The following is a 16,555-nucleotide window of genomic DNA, read 5'->3' as shown; positions in this document are numbered from 1 at the left end:
GTGTTTATACGGCAAGATGTTTAACAATCTCTGGAGACAACCTCTCCCGGCGGGATATGCTTGGCATGAAGACGAGGAGTCGATCACGCCTATGGATGACTTGACTTGAATGTTCCCAGCATCTGCCAATAGGTTCTTTTCAGCCACCACAACGCCAACTTACACCAAGACGGTACAGTATGGCTGAATACTTTGACAATTTTATTGCCAAGTTTCTTCTATAACTAATAATCCAGTGGTATAAGGCATAGCTGGGTACAGCCTCGGTTAGGGGGTCAGGTCACTCTCTCCTGCCTTGGAGCACAGTGACAGACGAGTTCTGACATGTTGTCATAGTTCTTGTCAAACATATATACGGGGAAACATGAGTTGTAATTTGGATAGACTACCTAGCCCACACCAGTTCAATGTGTCTCGAAATGCGTTGCCATGGTATCAATCAGGCTGATTAACCAACCCCTTTTTTCAATTAGGAATCAGACTGGCCAAGGCGCAGCTCCTGCTCGTGGCAAAGAACAGACATATCGCCTGCAATGGTCTGACTGGTCATCATCTTCCGGCTTCTGCAGTCCCGTGCTTTCGCTCCTTCCCTCAACATTTGTCTCCAGTCCACCTCAAAACAAGCCATGCCCCACACCTGATCAGGCAGCCAGTCCCATTCCTTCCGCCGGTACTCAAACAGCTTTGCAGGTGCTCGCTGTGCTGTTGGCAAGTAGAGGTGATCAGAAATCAAGAAGACTCCCCACCTGCAAGACCAGGGCACATGTCAGTCCGACCCTGGCGGGCCCCTGTGATGTAACATCATGTCTCTGCTTCCAGTCCAACAAGATCCCTTCCTGCATACATGTAGGTACCTGGTATGCAAGATCCAGCAAATTCCGGCCCGTAATCAATCCCCTCGACAGTTGTGATCTCCTTGCAGCTTGGCTTCTGCGAACCCCATTGCTGAGCATCCGATAGACCAGCCGAGGCATGCACCGTAGTGAGCAGGAGGCGCATTTAGTAACCATGCTTCCCTCCTTCGTTGAAGGGTCTGCCTGCCTCCAAACATCCATGGAACAGGGACTTGTGGAGAATCTGATGTGGAAGCCAAGGTGCCATGTTGCTTGCGGCGGCCTCTCGTCTCGTCGTTTCCGTTTGTTTGTTGCGCATCGGCCAGGCTGGCCAGAGGCACAAGCTCCCACCAGTCCACGCTATTGTGTATTGCCGAGGCAGCTTCTGCCTTTGCGTGTGTTGGGGTTGGGTGGGTGTCGTTTCGAGGTCTGCTCCTTCCACTCGTAGCTGCACACAACAGCAACCGGCTTCAGGCAACTCGGAGTCAATGACGTCTAGGCGGTACCTGTTTACAAATCAGTAGACACGTGCACTTGATGCAAAGGGCCCCGGAATCCCAGTATTTAAGCAGCTCTTCTGCCCGTCCCAATCTGATTCCTCTTTTCCCTTTCTTCTTCATTATTTTTCATCGGCCCCAGTGGGAGATCAAGTATTCCTGCTGGGAGGTATTGACATGGCATTGCACATCGTCATGTTTTCCGCCTTGGAGACGCCCTTTGGGCTGAGCCGTCGTACAATTTTTGCTGGCATTTCTTTCCCCTTCCCCATTCCTTTCCCCTGGCAGCACCCAACTTTCAGGTTTTTGCTAACCCATCTGCTCTGTCCATTGTGCTTGACGATCAAGAAGGTCTTGCACGGCGACAGCCAGGTGTCGGGCCCAACCGGCGTCTGCTTCGACGGTTCCGGCGGCATGGATCAATTTTTTGTTCACTCTTCGTCTCTGACGAATCCAAACTCATTTTTTTCATTGGTTGCTCTGCTTCGTGCAGGGTGCTGAAGAAGAAAACCTCCCAAGCACTTGGTGATTGCGCTTTGTTGGCGCTGTCCTGGTGCCATGTCGTGTTGATGTCGTTGTCCGGCGTGTTGTGCTGTCGTGCTGTCGTGCTGTGGGGTGGTGCAAGGCCATGTTGTTGCGGCTGCCAGGTGAGGCTCCAAGCGCCTTGCCATGGAGGCACTTGGACTTGTGGGAGGAGCATGGAGAGAGAGAAGGAAATCATGTTTCAATTGCGGGCAGATGGTATCTCTTATATAGGTATTGCTCTCGCGGCGGAGATAGATAGCAAATTCACTCGTATTGGCTGCGCCAGAACCTTTTCCCCTCTGATGCTCATCGCCTTCCACGGTACTGATAGACTTTGGCGATTAGATCTCTGGGTTGGCCTGCGTTTGATTAATCTTGTACGTCAATACCTCACCCAGCCATGTGTTCGTCTTTCTTGGTTACTTGCGCCTTTGACACGTCAAGCTCGACGGTGGCGCAAAGCACCCACGTTTTTGATGTTTAACATTGCTTCAATTCGCGGTTTTGGCTGGAGTATCCTCTAGAAGTCTGCTTGGAACCAAATTTCTGGCGAACCATTACTCGTCTCGACTGGGGTTTACGCTGCGCTGTGCGCATTTCTCCGATTTTCAATCGGCCATACAGTCGGCATCTTCACCATGGGTTGGTAATTCGTGGGACCCCGACCGTCTTCTACGCCAATCAAAAGCTGTCGCTCTTGCCGCAAAGCTGTGCTTGACGAAGAGAATGAACTGAACTGGAAATATCGGCGTTAATTGAACATAACATACTTGTATTGTCCTTGTATGCGGTTATTGATTTCTGTTGGAGTTCGCTTGCTGTGTCAGCCCGTGACGGGACGCCAATCCCTGCTTAGGACAACCGCATGAAGCTACCTGATATACTGTACATGTAAAGAGACGCCATCGTAGGCCTTTCATGGCAAGCAATGATTGATTTGGAAGCATGCGCTCCAGTCAGCTCGTCTGGTTGGCAGGCCTCGTGTGGACGGACTCCTTGGTTTGCAAACAATCATGATATGTCTCCCAGTCCAGACACCTTCGCCGTCAATTGCATCGCTTCGGATCTGAATGAAGTCCACAAGTAAGCCAGACCTCTCGTAGAACCTTCGATGTGTCTAGCTCCACCGCGACGAGCCGCCATTTTTGGACTGAGGCAGCGCCCATGGATCCTGGAGTTCCTCCTCGCCACCAGCACCACCAGCACCACCACCCGCATACCCTCCTCCCTGACTCCGCGTGCCGTCGCTTCCTCCACCGAATCGTCCCGTCGGCACATTACCACTTCCGCTGCTTCCACGACCAACCGCACCCGACCTGGCGCCGGCAGTCGTCGCCGCCGTCGTCGTCTCCGCGGTCCACTCCCCATCCGCGCCCCGCACCCCCCGGGGCGCGTCGACGGGGTACCCCTGCCGCTTCTGCCGCATCTCCCAGCCGTTGCGGTCGGCGACGGCGTCGCGGGCGCGGCGCCAGTACCAGACGTCGAAGGGGGTCATGACGGCGTAGGCGAAGGCGCTCCCCGCGAGGACGCGGCGGCCCCGCAGCGAACCCCGGAGGTCGATCTGAAAAAAGTAGCGCGCCGTCAGGAGGCCGGCGCCGACGCACAGGGGGGACTGCACGAACCACGAGGCTGGGCGGGCGACGATGTCGCGCTGGAGCTTGGTGGGCTCGGGAGGGGCGAGGGAGGAGGGGATGTCGGACATGTCTGTCTGGGGTTTTCCTCTTATGCAGGAATGTGATTGCAAATAATTGCTGGGGAGAGGTGAGAGGTTTATGAAAAAGGGGGCCAATGCAATATCGGATGATGATTTGCTGATGCGGTCGCGTGGTGAATGGGCCGTCGCTCTCCCTTCCTTGGTTGTCAGTTCGACAAGAGAAAATGGATGACTAAGATCAACTGCCGGCAAGTGGATTCAGATCAATGAAACAGATTGAGATGTGTTTGATCAATGTTGGCGGGTTTATGGGCTGTGTGTCGCATGGGACGTATTGGGTGGTTGGCATGATACTCGAACGTTGAAGGTCCAGCAAGCAAGCAACGGGTCTGTTTGGAGGTCCGATTGCAGCTGTGTCGGGCCGGCAGCAACGTCGTCCCGAAAAAGAGGGTATCTGCAACTACGTCGCCCAACATCCATCTCATGGAGATTGGAATTGCGTCTCAAGTTTTCTTTAATACAGTAGTAGTCAAATAATTACTTGCTCAATGTATGACTGTTGATCTGTTTCTAATATCTTGGGGTATCATCTATTTTATCTCCAACCAAAACTCCCCTGTCTTACGGCCCTAGGTGCCCCTCATGGCCATCGCAGAAACAATGAGCATCTCCAGCTCATTCTTCTTGGCACCTTCGTCCTTGATCGCCTCAATCCAAGGCAAGCCGTTGAGCTTGTGATACTTGCGCAGCTTGGGCCAGTCCGTCACATTGGCCAGTTCCTCGTCGGTACACGATACGCTCTCTCCTTGGACATGTGTCTGGAGGTGCTTCTCCACGTCCGCTGGCGTCAGACTGCTAGGTGCGCCTTCTCGCGACACGAGTACTTTGACCACCACTACGTCCTTGGTGGCAGGCTGGACGCCGTATCTCCTGTAGGCCTCTGAGATCTGCGGGCATAAGTCATTAGTCCATCGTTCCATCCATGTGCAGGGCATATGTCGTCCGTTGAAAGAAGAAAACCTACATTGTTATTAGAGCTGAGGGAAACCACCATCTCCGAGTGCACGTTGGGAGTGCGCATGTTGCCCGCCATCTCGGCCGTGATGGCCTTGTAGACGGCCGTGAGCAGCTGGAAGCGCGAGGCGACGGTGCTGGCGTCGACGAAGGCGTACTCAAAGTCGGCGTTGCGGCTCAGGAGCTGCTCCTGCAGGAACGCCGCGTTGGCGACGTTGCGGTAGAGCGCCAGGAGGACCGTGTGGGTTGCCGGCAGGTGCTCCAGCGGCACTGTCTCGAGGGCGGCCATGGTGGTCTAGAATCGACAAGCACGGTGTTCCAGTAGGGTCCGGGCGTAGGCAGGTGAGGTGAGACCTGTCAAGTCTTCGGGAGGTGAATCAGAGCAATGCGTTTCGTTTTTTTCGCGACAGGGCTTCAATTGCTCGCGCTCGTCATGGCAATGCATGGTGGGGTTGGACGATTTCGATGGCGGGGTAGGGTAAGTTAAGGCGGCTGCTGACATAACCATACATGCATGCAGCAGCAAGCAACGGACGGTACTTTTTAGTGGGTGGAAAGCTGGTAAAACGTTCATGGCTGCATCGACGGGAGTCAAGTCAATGTGGCTGTTCTGATGATCGGATTCTGTGCAGCCAGTCAGGCATTGGATCAACCATTGATTTGAGGTATCGAGGTGGAATGCATGTAGGTCGAATCTATCGCATTGGCGAAATTACTAAGAAGATGTTGAGTCACGGCTCTCAATTGCGAGAAGCTATTTTTCTACTACTGCCGGCATAGTGATAGTTCCCAACTCGGAGTCATGAACTTCTCATGTTATTGGCGTTATTGGCATTAACCACCTTGAATTGGATTGGGATCGATCGTCTTCGAAAAACATGGTCAATGCAAGTAGCTGTCGTAATATCGACCGGGAGCAATGGACTAATTTTTTTTTCTCCGTTTGGTGAGTTCTTCTAGACTCCTTCCTCATGCAGCGTTTCCGCTGCCGTTTCCCGCGCTGCCCAGAGCTTGGTTCGAAACTTGCTAGTTCCAAGCCGCCAAACGCCAAGTCCAGCCTCCCTTGGCGCCGTTTCTCAATAGCCGCGGGCAATTTACTCTTTACGGATGGCCGTTGTTTTTACTCTCTTCTCCATTTTGATGACGGCGAAGATAACGTATGTCATATCTAGTTGTTCGCATGAATTGCTGATACTTGATGGTCATGTGCGAAGATGAACGCGTTGCCCACTGTCCACTGTCAGTACGACCATGCGCCAAATATGGCACGCTGCATGAACTCTCGCCCACCGATGTCCTGGGTGGGAGTTAGCCTGGCGGGTTTGGTTTGTCTGGTGTCTGGACGACTTTACACACTCTGAATATATCCCGAGCTGCAGGAGTTTCAAAATTGTACTACGCAGGATCTGTATCGGTCGCTTGGCAGGACACCCGAATGAAACCAGGCGGTTACGACATGCCAATCACGTAACCCCGTGGAGATGGACGGGCTGGTTTACGATTTGATCTGGCACGACCTCCAGTCCAAGTACCACGCTGGCAGTCTGGGCTGGGGGAGGACATGACTGGGATCCGTCTTCCGACTCGAGACTTGGCAGCGACCAGACGGCCCAGCCTGTCGGAACGCATGAAAACCTTCAACCCGCACATTGGGCTGGTCGTTCGCTGACGCCGCATCCACTTCTCGTTGCGGGTAGCCATAGCCAAAGGCAAAGCCAAAATAAAACATCAGAACAGACCAAAGTAAATCGTACTCGCGAGCCCGCCTTGGTTTCGGGCTACTGCTTCAGACTTGAGGGCTATTTTATTTAGTATCGACCTGGCCCGCCTCCCCGAGCAGAGAGAGCGAAGAAACAGACGATAACAGCAACAAGAAAGGTTAACGAGGTGGATTAAACATCGCCTAGACCTGCAGCGAGGGTGTTGGTTAGATTGGCCCCATCACCTCGGTCAGTCAGTGGCGTGCATAGGGTTGGGCTGATGTTCCTCATCGGTCACGTTGAGACACGGCGATTCGTGGGGTCCCGATCCGAGGGCCAATCTGCATGGGGGTGGGAGCTTTGAGATGAGCAAGGCCAGGTCTGACGATGTCACGATAGCCGATACGCGAGGGGGTAGGGAAACAGAAAGAAGGGGAAAGGGCACCGAAGCATCTAAACTCTATTTACATATTGAGGTAAGCTCAAGTATGTAGATGTACATGCCATCGTGTGTGAGTTGGACGACCGTGGAGGTTCCCCCCCATCTAATCCCCCCAATCCCCCCTCATTGCCTCAAACCTAGACAGGCAATGGACCAGGGCACCGAAACAGGTCGACCCAACTCTCAACTCCAGTCGGGAGGGGTGGCTGGTATGTTTGAGCGAGCGATAGGAGAAAAGCATCGTCTCCATTGCAATCGGGAGAGAGAGCGTGGATTACGAACGCATACCACCTCTGCCAGCAAGGAAATCTGCCCGTCACGAGTCGTGGCCCCTGTACGCGCTGTGAGTGCTGGCATTGGGAGCGACCCATTTGGCCGTATTCACGATGGGTGATAGGGCGAGCCAAATGAGAAGGTTGAAATAGGGAGATGACGCTTGAATTTAGAGTTGAGTGGTTAGCGGACGCAGGGGGCTTGGCAGCTGCAGCGGTCGAGTCTAGAGGGCCAGCGGTCCAGGCCTTGGGTTGGGGCCCTGGCTCAAAAAAAGAAACCGTAGCTTGAGCCGTGGTGTGGGTGCTCTGCTGCTTGCATGGTAACCAACGAGAACCCTGAGCGACAGCCGATAACTGGGGAACTCGCTTGAGGACCCCTTCTTTTCTGGGCTGGCACATCTTTTTTTTTTTCCAGCGCCACGCGCGTGCATGCATGGGGGAGGAGAGCGACCTCCTCGGGACTGGGACTGGCCCTACAGCTGCTGTGCGGTGGTGACGACGATTCCTAACGGGAGTTCCTGATCTCCAGCAGCCCATCCCGACAACACAGCATCGTCCCCGCCGATCCATTTACCTGCTTGCCTGCCCATTCCTACCTCATAGTCGGTACCAGCTACCAGCTGACCTTGATGTACATGCGAAGCCGGTTGGCAATGGTGCATAGGTAGGTACTATTGATTGGAACATATAATACACAGTTTTGATGTGATTCGCCTGATTTGATCCTTATTCAACCTTTGCAGTTCTCTAATCGCGCAGGGACTGCCCGATGGATGCATGGGCACTTCTGCGTGCCCGCGGTTCTACTTAGCTTGCTTCATGACATGGCAAGCCGGACCAATGTTCAGATGACTTACTTGGCTGCGGTGCGGGATGGTTGGACACACGTCAGTCCATCGAAAAAACCTCCTAAGGTTGGCACACCTCTCGCTCTCGCTGCAGTGCATGCAGTATGCCAGTCGGCCTGTCTGTCTGCCTGTCTGCCTACCTGCCTACCTGCAGGCCTGCTGCTGGTAAGTGCATCAATGATCAATCAATCAATTAATCGATCGTCAATCGCCTGCACCGGATGCAGAAAGGGACAACGTGAGGTAGGTTTTATTGCGTTCGTCGTTTTCTTCCCCTGCTGCTACTCCGGGTAAATCAAATCACCCCATTTCTGCATCTCGAACGATAGCTGACGAATGCATTCCTGGGGATTTTTTCTCTTTCTCATTGTCTGTCTTTCTTGATCTCTCTCTCAACTCACACTACACGCAACCCAACACCGAATCTGTGGTGCGGTCAGGGTCCAGGGATGCAAGGGTCTTCCTTTCGCAGGTACTTTCTGAAGCGGCTGACTCGCGCTCTTCAAACTTGATGGCAGCATTCGCGGGCCCATCACCACTGACCGGCGTCCCCATTGGCACGTTGAACAGCCAGAACCACGTCCCCGTACCGCCCAGGTCCCTACCTGTCCCTACGGACCCCTACGTCGCTCTGCATCTGGCTCCCCGTTCGGGCTTAATCGTCTCCGCTCTCATCTCTCATCTCTCTGCTCCTCATAACAAGAGACCCTCTTCTGCCCGTCGAGCTCCTGAGGAGCGTGGTATTTGTCTCGTCGCTCTTGTCCGTCCTGTCTGTCTCCTGCCTTGTCACTGTCATGTCCCGCCGTGCCCTGCCTCGTTTATCTTGAGTCGAGCTCCCGCTCTTTTTTTCACTTCTTGACGGAGGGTCCTATGTATTCCGCCAACACCCCCGAGACTCGCCCACCACTTTTTCGCCATAGCTATCCGTACACGCAGCTGAAGCTTTCCGTTCTCATTATATACACCATTTTGGATTTTTTATAGACGGGTGGTGTTCTTGTCGAATAGTAGTGGCTATAGCAGCAGCGGATATACCTCCGTCGGCAGTTTCCTTGGGCCACTCACTACTGCCACTGCCAGACCCAGCTTGACCCAAGCCCAAGCCACGGCAAAACCCGCCGCAAATCAGAATCTCCAGTCGCACCTGCTCTGGCCTGCCTGCTGCCGCTCCCCCATCTCCCAGCAATTCCTCCAGGCACTCGGCAAGCCGCCTGCAATTCTTCTCGAACATAAGCCGCCCAGCTTTTTTTGTTCTTCTTCTTTCCTTCTTCCGGCAAGCTCCATTGCCGTGCCGCACTTCCGTTTTTGTGGTTGAGGTTCGGTTCGTTCGGTCGGCAATTAAACCAAGTTCGCATCGACGGTCGCGCGTCGCGTCATTTCCCCCAGAAACGCCCGACTGATTTTAGCTGCTTGCGCTACTCGCCAGTGCTTTTTATTCCACCCCTCGACTGCCCCCGAGGCTTGGACCTACCGAGACCATGGCCCCGGGCCGTCCGCCGAAGCGGCCTGGCGATGCCGAATACGAGACACCCGATAGCCACAACAAATGCAAGCTGCCGAAGCTAGATCGCATGGGATCATCAGGAGGAGGAATGGTTGGTGGTGGTGGTAATGGCGGCGGAGGCGCACCAAACGACTTTTCGAGCGTTGTCAAGAGCAAACTGCAGTCGTATACGAGGACCGGCCAGGCATGCGACCGGTGCAAGGTGCGCAAAATCCGATGCGACGCCCTGCCCGAGGGCTGCTCCCACTGCATCAACCAGAACCTCGAGTGCTATGTGACGGATCGCGTGACGGGCCGGACGGAGCGTCGAGGGTACATGCAGGAGCTGGAGCGCGAGAAGTCGGACATGATGAACCACATCCGGGAGCTCGAGCAGCTGCTGGGCGCCAACGGCATCGAGGTCAAGACTTTCCAGGGTCGCGCCGAAGCCGTCGAGCCCAGCCATTCGCCCACGGGCAATTACGACGCCATGGGCAACATGCTGTCGTCATCGTCGTGTCGGTCGTCGGGCTCGATGGCCAGCGGCGGCGGCGCGGGGAAGGAGAATTGGCAGCAAATGCCAAACTCTGTCTGGGTCAAGGCTAACGGCCAGGCGCGCGCCCCGAAAACTCAATTCACCACGGGGGTCTCGAGGTCCATGCTCGAGCCCCGACCGGCCGACTTCCACATTGGCGTCACCACCGACAAGGCCGTCTCCAGCTCCATCAAGGGCACCACCCTCACCATCCTCGGCAGCACCATCGATGTCTGCTCCTTCGACGCCGAGGACATGGACGAGCCCGCCCCCGGCACCCAGCCGCGCTCGGCCCTGTACAACAAGTCAGTGCAGGCGCTGATGATGTCGGCCTGCAACGTCAATCCGCCTCTGCATGTCGACTACCCGCCCAGGGTGGATGCTTTCACCTATGCCGAGTGGTATTTCCTCATCATGTACCCCTTCCTGCCTGTCCTGCATCGGCCCACCTTCACGGACCTGGTAAGACTAGAAACTGTCCCTTCTCCAACGCTGCTGCATGCTAATCTGTCGACCAGCTCACCCGGTTATATGACGATCCCGGCTTCAAGCCTACCGTGGCCGAGACGGTCATGGTACACATGGTCTTCGCCTGTATATATCTACAAATCGGACTGAGGAATCGGGAGAACCCGGAACAAAAGCACAGGCTCAACGAACTTTCGAACAAGCACTACCACTATGCGCTTAGCAAGTTCGTCGATCTGACCACCTCGCGGACCTTCGCCGACGTGCAAGCGCTGGTCATGATCGCGGTGCATACGAGGAGTTTCCCCAAGCCCGACTGCAGCGGTATGATGACGCATTACTGCATAGGCCTGGCCACCGAACTCGGTCTGCATCGGGCAACCAGGAAGCCCGGCGAAGGCCCGACGTTGGAATCCGAGATGCGAGGACGCATCTGGTGGACTATTGTGTCCATGGCCGTAACGTTGAACGGTCGCATGGGACGACCAATGGGCATCCGTCTCGAGGAGTTCGACGTGCCCATCCCAGAAATGATTCCCGACGAGATGTTGACCCCGGAAGGCGTCGACACATCCCGCGGTGGCAAATGCTTGTACGAGATCGGGATAGCGAGCTACAAGATGTCTGCCCTCTTCTTGGAGATGTACTCGACCATCTACTGCTCCCGCAGGGACCCCGAGAGCTACCTGAGGATCGTCGAGGAACTGGAGGCTCGCTTACAGGTCTGGCGGGACGAGCTTCCCCAGGCTCTGCGCTACGTCGAAGGTGGAGATGGCCAGATGCAGGCTCTGTACGTGCAATACGTCGACTGCGAGTTCCGGCTCTTGGTGCGTCACCCGTCGGTCGCCATGACGCAGGACCCCAAAGTGCTGGCGGAGAACACGCGGTTATGCGAGCAGGCGGCGAAAGACATGCTGCAATGCGTCTACAAGCTTTACAAGATCAAGTCCATCGACACGACCTATTACATGCAGTCAGTCTACATTGCGGCCGCCTTCTCGTCCATGGCGGCTGTCTGGGAACGGAGGTACGAGGTCACGTCCGCGGAGGTGGAGAGTCTGAGGCACGACATGGGCATGTGGCTGGATATCCTGGCCGAGACGAGTAAAATCATCGGTAAGTTCGCTTTTTGGTCCCTCCTTTGTTGTCGATCAATGGCCACTAACATGCGTCTAGGCTCCGGAAACGCATTCCATGATGCTGTGCGGTCCATTGTGGATAGGACAATCTCGTGGATTGAGCGCGACAGACAACGTAAAACAGCCGGAGGTGTCATAATACCCGTCACGCAGGAGATGATGAAGCAGTCGCCACAGACGCCAACGTACACCAGTCTGCCCGGGGCGCCCGGAAATACCTCGTCCGGCCATAACGGTACTGAGCCGTCCAACAGCTCTAGCACGCCAACGACAGCAATGCCGACATCGCGCAGCAGCTACTTTGGCGAGACCACGGCAGACCAGAGCTCGTACCCGCCCATCCCCTATGGTGACTCGTCGGGACATGGCCCGAACAACATGCAATACGATGGCAATCACCAGTTCATGTATGCCCAGGGCCCCGATCAAGTGACAGCGGCGCACGTGCAAGCACAAGGCCAGGCACAAGTCCCAGGCCAGGCGCAACAGAATACGCAACCACCGTCGCAAGCGCAGACGCCAGTCACGGACCACAACCCACTTACTGCCTTCGCCGCACAAGCCACGCAGATTGCGCAACCCGACATGCTTTGGCGCCAGCAAGCCGCGGCAGCCACGGGCGGCAACACCTGGCAGGACTGGACCGCCGCCATTGTCGACAACCAGGACCGGTATAGCGCCAACGCTCTCATGTCGTTGGGCCACGGCGCCAGGTCCGGTAGCCTCAACGTCAACGATGGCAGCAACGGTGGCCAGCCCGATCTCGGCATGAGCGTCAGCATGAACGGCGGGCCTGGAGTGCCGGCTACGGCGGCAATGCAGTGGCCCTTACTCCTCTTCCACGATGGTACTAATGTTGGAGGTGCTTGATGACAAGGGACATATTGGTCTCGGAATCCAAAGTCAATCGCACCCTCTGTTTCTGCTGCTACCGACTCCAACCGGGAATATGCCCAATGTTAGATGGAAGTCGGAGAGCATGCTCAGTTGAGAGCTCCCCTGCCAAGCCATTTTGGCTTGTGACGCTCTTGTTTGAAGAGCCCTAATTTACCGAGGGGCGTTTTAGAAAACCCTTGCTACAACTTTGCTTCGTAGATGAAGCTTTCGGGTTACCTAATCGGAACCTACCAACCTACTCACCCACCCAAAGAGAGACGAGCGTCTTGTACCACGATTGAATGTTTTGAGCTATTTCTGGCCTGTCACCAGGTGCGAATCTGACAGATGCCACCATCTTCCATCCCCCGGTTGATTGCATTTGTACCACGATTTGCCATTACGAAGCGAGTCCCGAGGTCACGTCGCCAAACCCATATCACAATGACAAGGACCAGAGGAGGCTAGCCCGCGGCGAAAAGCGACCTGGCACGAAGAGGCCAATCAACAACTACCTACCCAATGGCGCTTGTCCAGTTGGGTATGTACCCCGTGGTTGGAAAAAGGTATGTGCCGCCGAGCGAGCCAGACGCGCGAAGTTCTGTGTGATGGTGCTAGATCGAGAACGTGGGAGGTACCTATATACTATATAGTGCGTGTGTACGATGAAGGACGAAAGAAAGCGAGAGCGTGGAATGGCCGCGGAGAACGGTCGGTAGCGTAGCCCTATCGCGCGACGAGCTCCAGTCCAATTGGGAATAATAGTTCAAATCAATCAACCCTACCCATCGTGGACATCTATCTTTGTGACTGTATAACCTTCGGCTGATTTTGGCTTCTGGCTTGTGGGCTTCTAGGCCTTCGCTTGCCTGTGTCTGGTATCTGGCATATGGTTCTGGTCACTCGGGAGCCTAATTCGTGAACTGTGGAACTTGACGGCTAAACGGGAGCTCGAGACAGGCCTCTGTCGTTCTGTTGACCGGCGTATATAAACGACCTCGAGCCCGTCCCCTTCTGTCTCGGAGATTTTGAGAGACATCGTCATCGCATCGATCCTGGCTGTTTTCAACGTGCATCTTTAGGAAGTATCATTCTTCCACATACTTTTTTTGCCTGCCCAGTACAGACAGACTCTTGTCGCTTTCACACTCTTTGCAATTCTACTTACACCTTCACTTCACTCTACGAGAGCCCCGTCGTCAAGACATCAATTCACCAATCCACCATGCAGCTGTCAGCCGTCCTCTCCCTCGTGCTCGCCGCGGCCCCGGCGACCTTGCTGGCGTCGCCCGTGCAGCAGATGCAGCACCAGCAGCCCCAGCATCAGAGCAATAACAACACCGTCGTGGGCCGATCCCAGCTGTCCCAGCCGTCCGAGGTGCCTTTTGTGCAGAACCTTGCCTTCCATGACTTGTCCATCTCGGCCGAGAAGCAGATGAAGCAGGCCCAGGAGCTGGAGAAGCAGAAGAAGGAGCAGCAGCAGCAGCAGCAGAAGTCGAAGGGGCGATTCCCGAGCATTCTCGGCATGAGTCGGGTCAAGGCCAATGTCAATCAGACCCAGGTGATGGTCCGGGACAGCGACGACAAGTCCGGCAAGGCCAACATCAAGAACAACGTCAACCAGACCCAGATGGTCGAGGACGGCAGTAACGACAAGTCTGGCAAGTCCGACAAGTCCGGCAAGTCTGGCAAGTCCAACGTCAAGAACAACGTCAACCAGACCCAGATGGTCGAGGACGGCAGCATCGACAAGTCTGGCAAGTCCGACAAGTCCAAGTCCAAGTCCAAGGACGTCTCGAAGCGGCACCACGTGGACCTCGGGGCCTTCTTTGGGTACAAGAAGCATCCGGACTGCGCTAAGCAGGAGTCGAAGTGCAAGAACTGCGGCGAGTGAGTTCATCCCTCTCAGCCCCTTACCATTTCATCCATCTGCCTGTTCTTTCCCATACGTGCATCATGACGCGATGCATGACCCCTGAGTTCATCCCCCGAGTTCGGGTTTTGATACTTGGATGTCATGGCGACGAACGATGAGATCATGGCTTACATGGCTGACCCCTTGTGCTCTGGCAGCGACGTCAACTGCAGCGAGGATCCCAGCTGCGAGTGGTGCTGGGAGTGCGTCTGGACCCCGTCGCCGGGCTCGTTCTGCAACTCGACCATGCCGCGCATGTAAGCCCGAGAAGCCAGCCCGATTGACCGATGGGTAGACCGGGGGTGATCTTTCAGCAGCCATGTCGACAATTTCAACTTGCTGCCCCGGTCCCCTTTTCGTGGCAGGCTGTTGCGTACCCTCGGTCTTGTGTCCTGGAGGTTCCGCTAGTGAGTAGGCGAGTGTATGGAAGGTTGGTCGATCAGGCCGTGAGGTCCCAGGCTGCGTTGTTTGGGACCGGCGGTTGATCCAGGCGGATGGCTAGACTGCACGTTGCGGAGGACATGGGCTGTTTTGTTTTGGGATTGTTGCTCGTGTTTGCCAATTCATTCGTTCACGTTGGAGCGGTCTGGTTCATACAACCACTCCCTGCAAGCCGGGCCACCATTTCGCAGACCAGTACGTCAGATCAGCGCGCCGGCAGCCGTGGAAGGATGAACCAGATTTGATGATGGGGTACTAGCTTGGAGGATTTCCTAGGTTACAATAGACTATGGTGGTTCTCGTCAGATTCGCAGTCCCTCCATGCACCGTGTGCCGACGTTGTTCTAGTTCTCGCAAGCCACATACAGTATTACATCAATCTTGAGGTAGCCAATGCAGTGCCGACAGCCACTAATTTGGTATACGCTAGGTGGCGTAGCTCTGGAGGAGCTCAGCTTACGGGTTGGTGATGCAGATCTCGAGCGGCACCTGAGAACATTTGGAGTTTGATGCATCCCCTTGGTACTCTGCACGGTGCCCAGCGAACTGCTTAGTTAGATGCGCGGACATAGCTAACAAAATCGAGGTCTAGTTGCAGAGCCCCAAGGGGGCCAAGGCAAGCTCCAAATTCACCCCTTTTCTAATTGGCTATCTCACCTCTCGGTGCACGAGATCCTTACCTGGCCTGTACCCTCCACCCATGTAGGGAAGGTGCTGTATATACTACACAGCCGACGATTACAACAAGCGGCATTCATAAGGACTCGTCGATAACATCGTTAAAGCTTCCATCCATATTAATGCATCCATTTCCGTTCTCATCTTCATCTTCATCTATCCATCGTCATCCTTCCATATTCATGCATCCATTGCTGCATCCATTTTCTCCCACCCAGCTCACCCATTTTCACTTATCCCTTTTCACTCATCCATGCTCATCTCAGCCAGGAAGTACTTATGCCCTACGGTGTTCCACTCACAGCCATTGTCGCCCTATATATTGTTCATTCCCCCATTTGATCCAGGCTTTCAATTGCGCTCATCTCAACATGCCGACCTGTATATCATTCCTCTCCCCCGAATAACTACAAGCCATCAAGCTATTAAGTCCTTCCAGGCTCAAGCCATGTCCCTTTCAACCGAAGTTATCGTCGCCCTAGCTCTCGGGGTTCCGTCGTTGCTTGTTGCGGCTGCTGCATTATGGATTGCCTACCTTACTTACGCTCAATCCCGCCAACCACCATCTGCGCCCCGCATGCCTTCCTGGTCGACACAATATTCGTTGAAAATAGTGAGCAGTTCAGGGTATCATAGTGGATTCTCGGTTCACGACGACCTTATCCCCAGGCTGGGTTCCGGCGCCGAGTCAGCGAATAGAGATCCGGTTCCAACGACCCGACACTAGCGGAGTGGGTGTAAGTACACAGCAGACCTACCACCTACCAACTACCCCTACCCACATAGATCGCTGCAGGTGGCACGGCTACATGCTCCTGCAGCTAAATGTAGCCGATAGCACTGCAATCCAAATTTGGGTGAGAAGCTTCTAATCTTGATATTGGTCTACAGGTGCTATTTCCTGTATGAATCTGCAACGCTGAACTTGCGACTTCGAAGCTCCCGGTGGTGCAAGTTGACCACTAAAATGGGAGGGATCGCCTTGATTCAAAAGGCGGGGTGACGGAAGGCGGTAGGGGTTGGTAAACCCAAACAGTTGGGTAACAGACGAATAAGACAACTACAGCTCCATGTACTTGGTATGTCATTATATATAGACTTCATGTTGGTTTTAGGAGTGATAAGAGAAGAGCGGAATACAATTGATTGTCTTGATAGTCAGTAATCCAGCGCCAAACTCTTTCAGTGATCCGGCCACCAAGCCAGGCACGGAGAGCAGGGGTAGAGACTACTAT

At 54.7% G+C, this 16,555-nt stretch overlaps 5 protein-coding genes across 5 annotated transcripts; 2 read left to right on the top strand and 3 right to left on the bottom strand.

Moving 5' to 3' along the window:
* Positions 1-469: 469 nt before the first annotated feature.
* PG985_001607 (uncharacterized protein) lies at positions 470-2,051 on the bottom strand (the record flags this gene model as incomplete). Its single annotated transcript, XM_066821376.1, has 3 exons — positions 470-746; positions 939-1,281; positions 1,790-2,051. The coding sequence occupies 3 exons, from the start codon at positions 2,049-2,051 to the stop codon at positions 470-472; spliced, it is 882 nt and encodes a 293-aa protein (XP_066692255.1).
* A 921-nt stretch (positions 2,052-2,972) lies between these two features.
* PG985_001606 (uncharacterized protein) lies at positions 2,973-3,557 on the bottom strand (the record flags this gene model as incomplete). Its single annotated transcript, XM_066821375.1, has 1 exon — positions 2,973-3,557. One exon carries the CDS (start codon positions 3,555-3,557, stop codon positions 2,973-2,975), a length of 585 nt encoding a protein of 194 aa, XP_066692254.1.
* A 581-nt stretch (positions 3,558-4,138) lies between these two features.
* PG985_001605 (uncharacterized protein) lies at positions 4,139-4,812 on the bottom strand (the record flags this gene model as incomplete). Its single annotated transcript, XM_066821374.1, has 2 exons — positions 4,139-4,456; positions 4,534-4,812. The coding sequence occupies 2 exons, from the start codon at positions 4,810-4,812 to the stop codon at positions 4,139-4,141; spliced, it is 597 nt and encodes a 198-aa protein (XP_066692253.1).
* A 4,451-nt stretch (positions 4,813-9,263) lies between these two features.
* PG985_001604 (uncharacterized protein) lies at positions 9,264-12,280 on the top strand (the record flags this gene model as incomplete). Its single annotated transcript, XM_066821373.1, has 3 exons — positions 9,264-10,265; positions 10,322-11,387; positions 11,448-12,280. 3 exons carry the CDS (start codon positions 9,264-9,266, stop codon positions 12,278-12,280), a joined length of 2,901 nt encoding a protein of 966 aa, XP_066692252.1.
* A 1,231-nt stretch (positions 12,281-13,511) lies between these two features.
* On the top strand, positions 13,512-14,180 carry PG985_001603 (uncharacterized protein; the record flags this gene model as incomplete). The annotated part of the gene is made up of 1 exon (XM_066821372.1): positions 13,512-14,180. The coding sequence occupies one exon, from the start codon at positions 13,512-13,514 to the stop codon at positions 14,178-14,180; it is 669 nt and encodes a 222-aa protein (XP_066692251.1).
* Between the last annotated feature and the right edge of the window lie 2,375 nt (positions 14,181-16,555).

Source organism: Apiospora marii, assembly GCF_038362585.1.
Source record: "Apiospora marii strain CBS 49790 chromosome Unknown utg000001l_segment0_segment0, whole genome shotgun sequence".
NCBI classification, from domain to species: Eukaryota; Fungi; Ascomycota; class Sordariomycetes; order Amphisphaeriales; family Apiosporaceae; genus Apiospora; species Apiospora marii.
The sequence above is the reverse complement of the archived record's forward strand: the minus strand, read 5'-3'. Positions and strand labels throughout refer to the sequence as shown.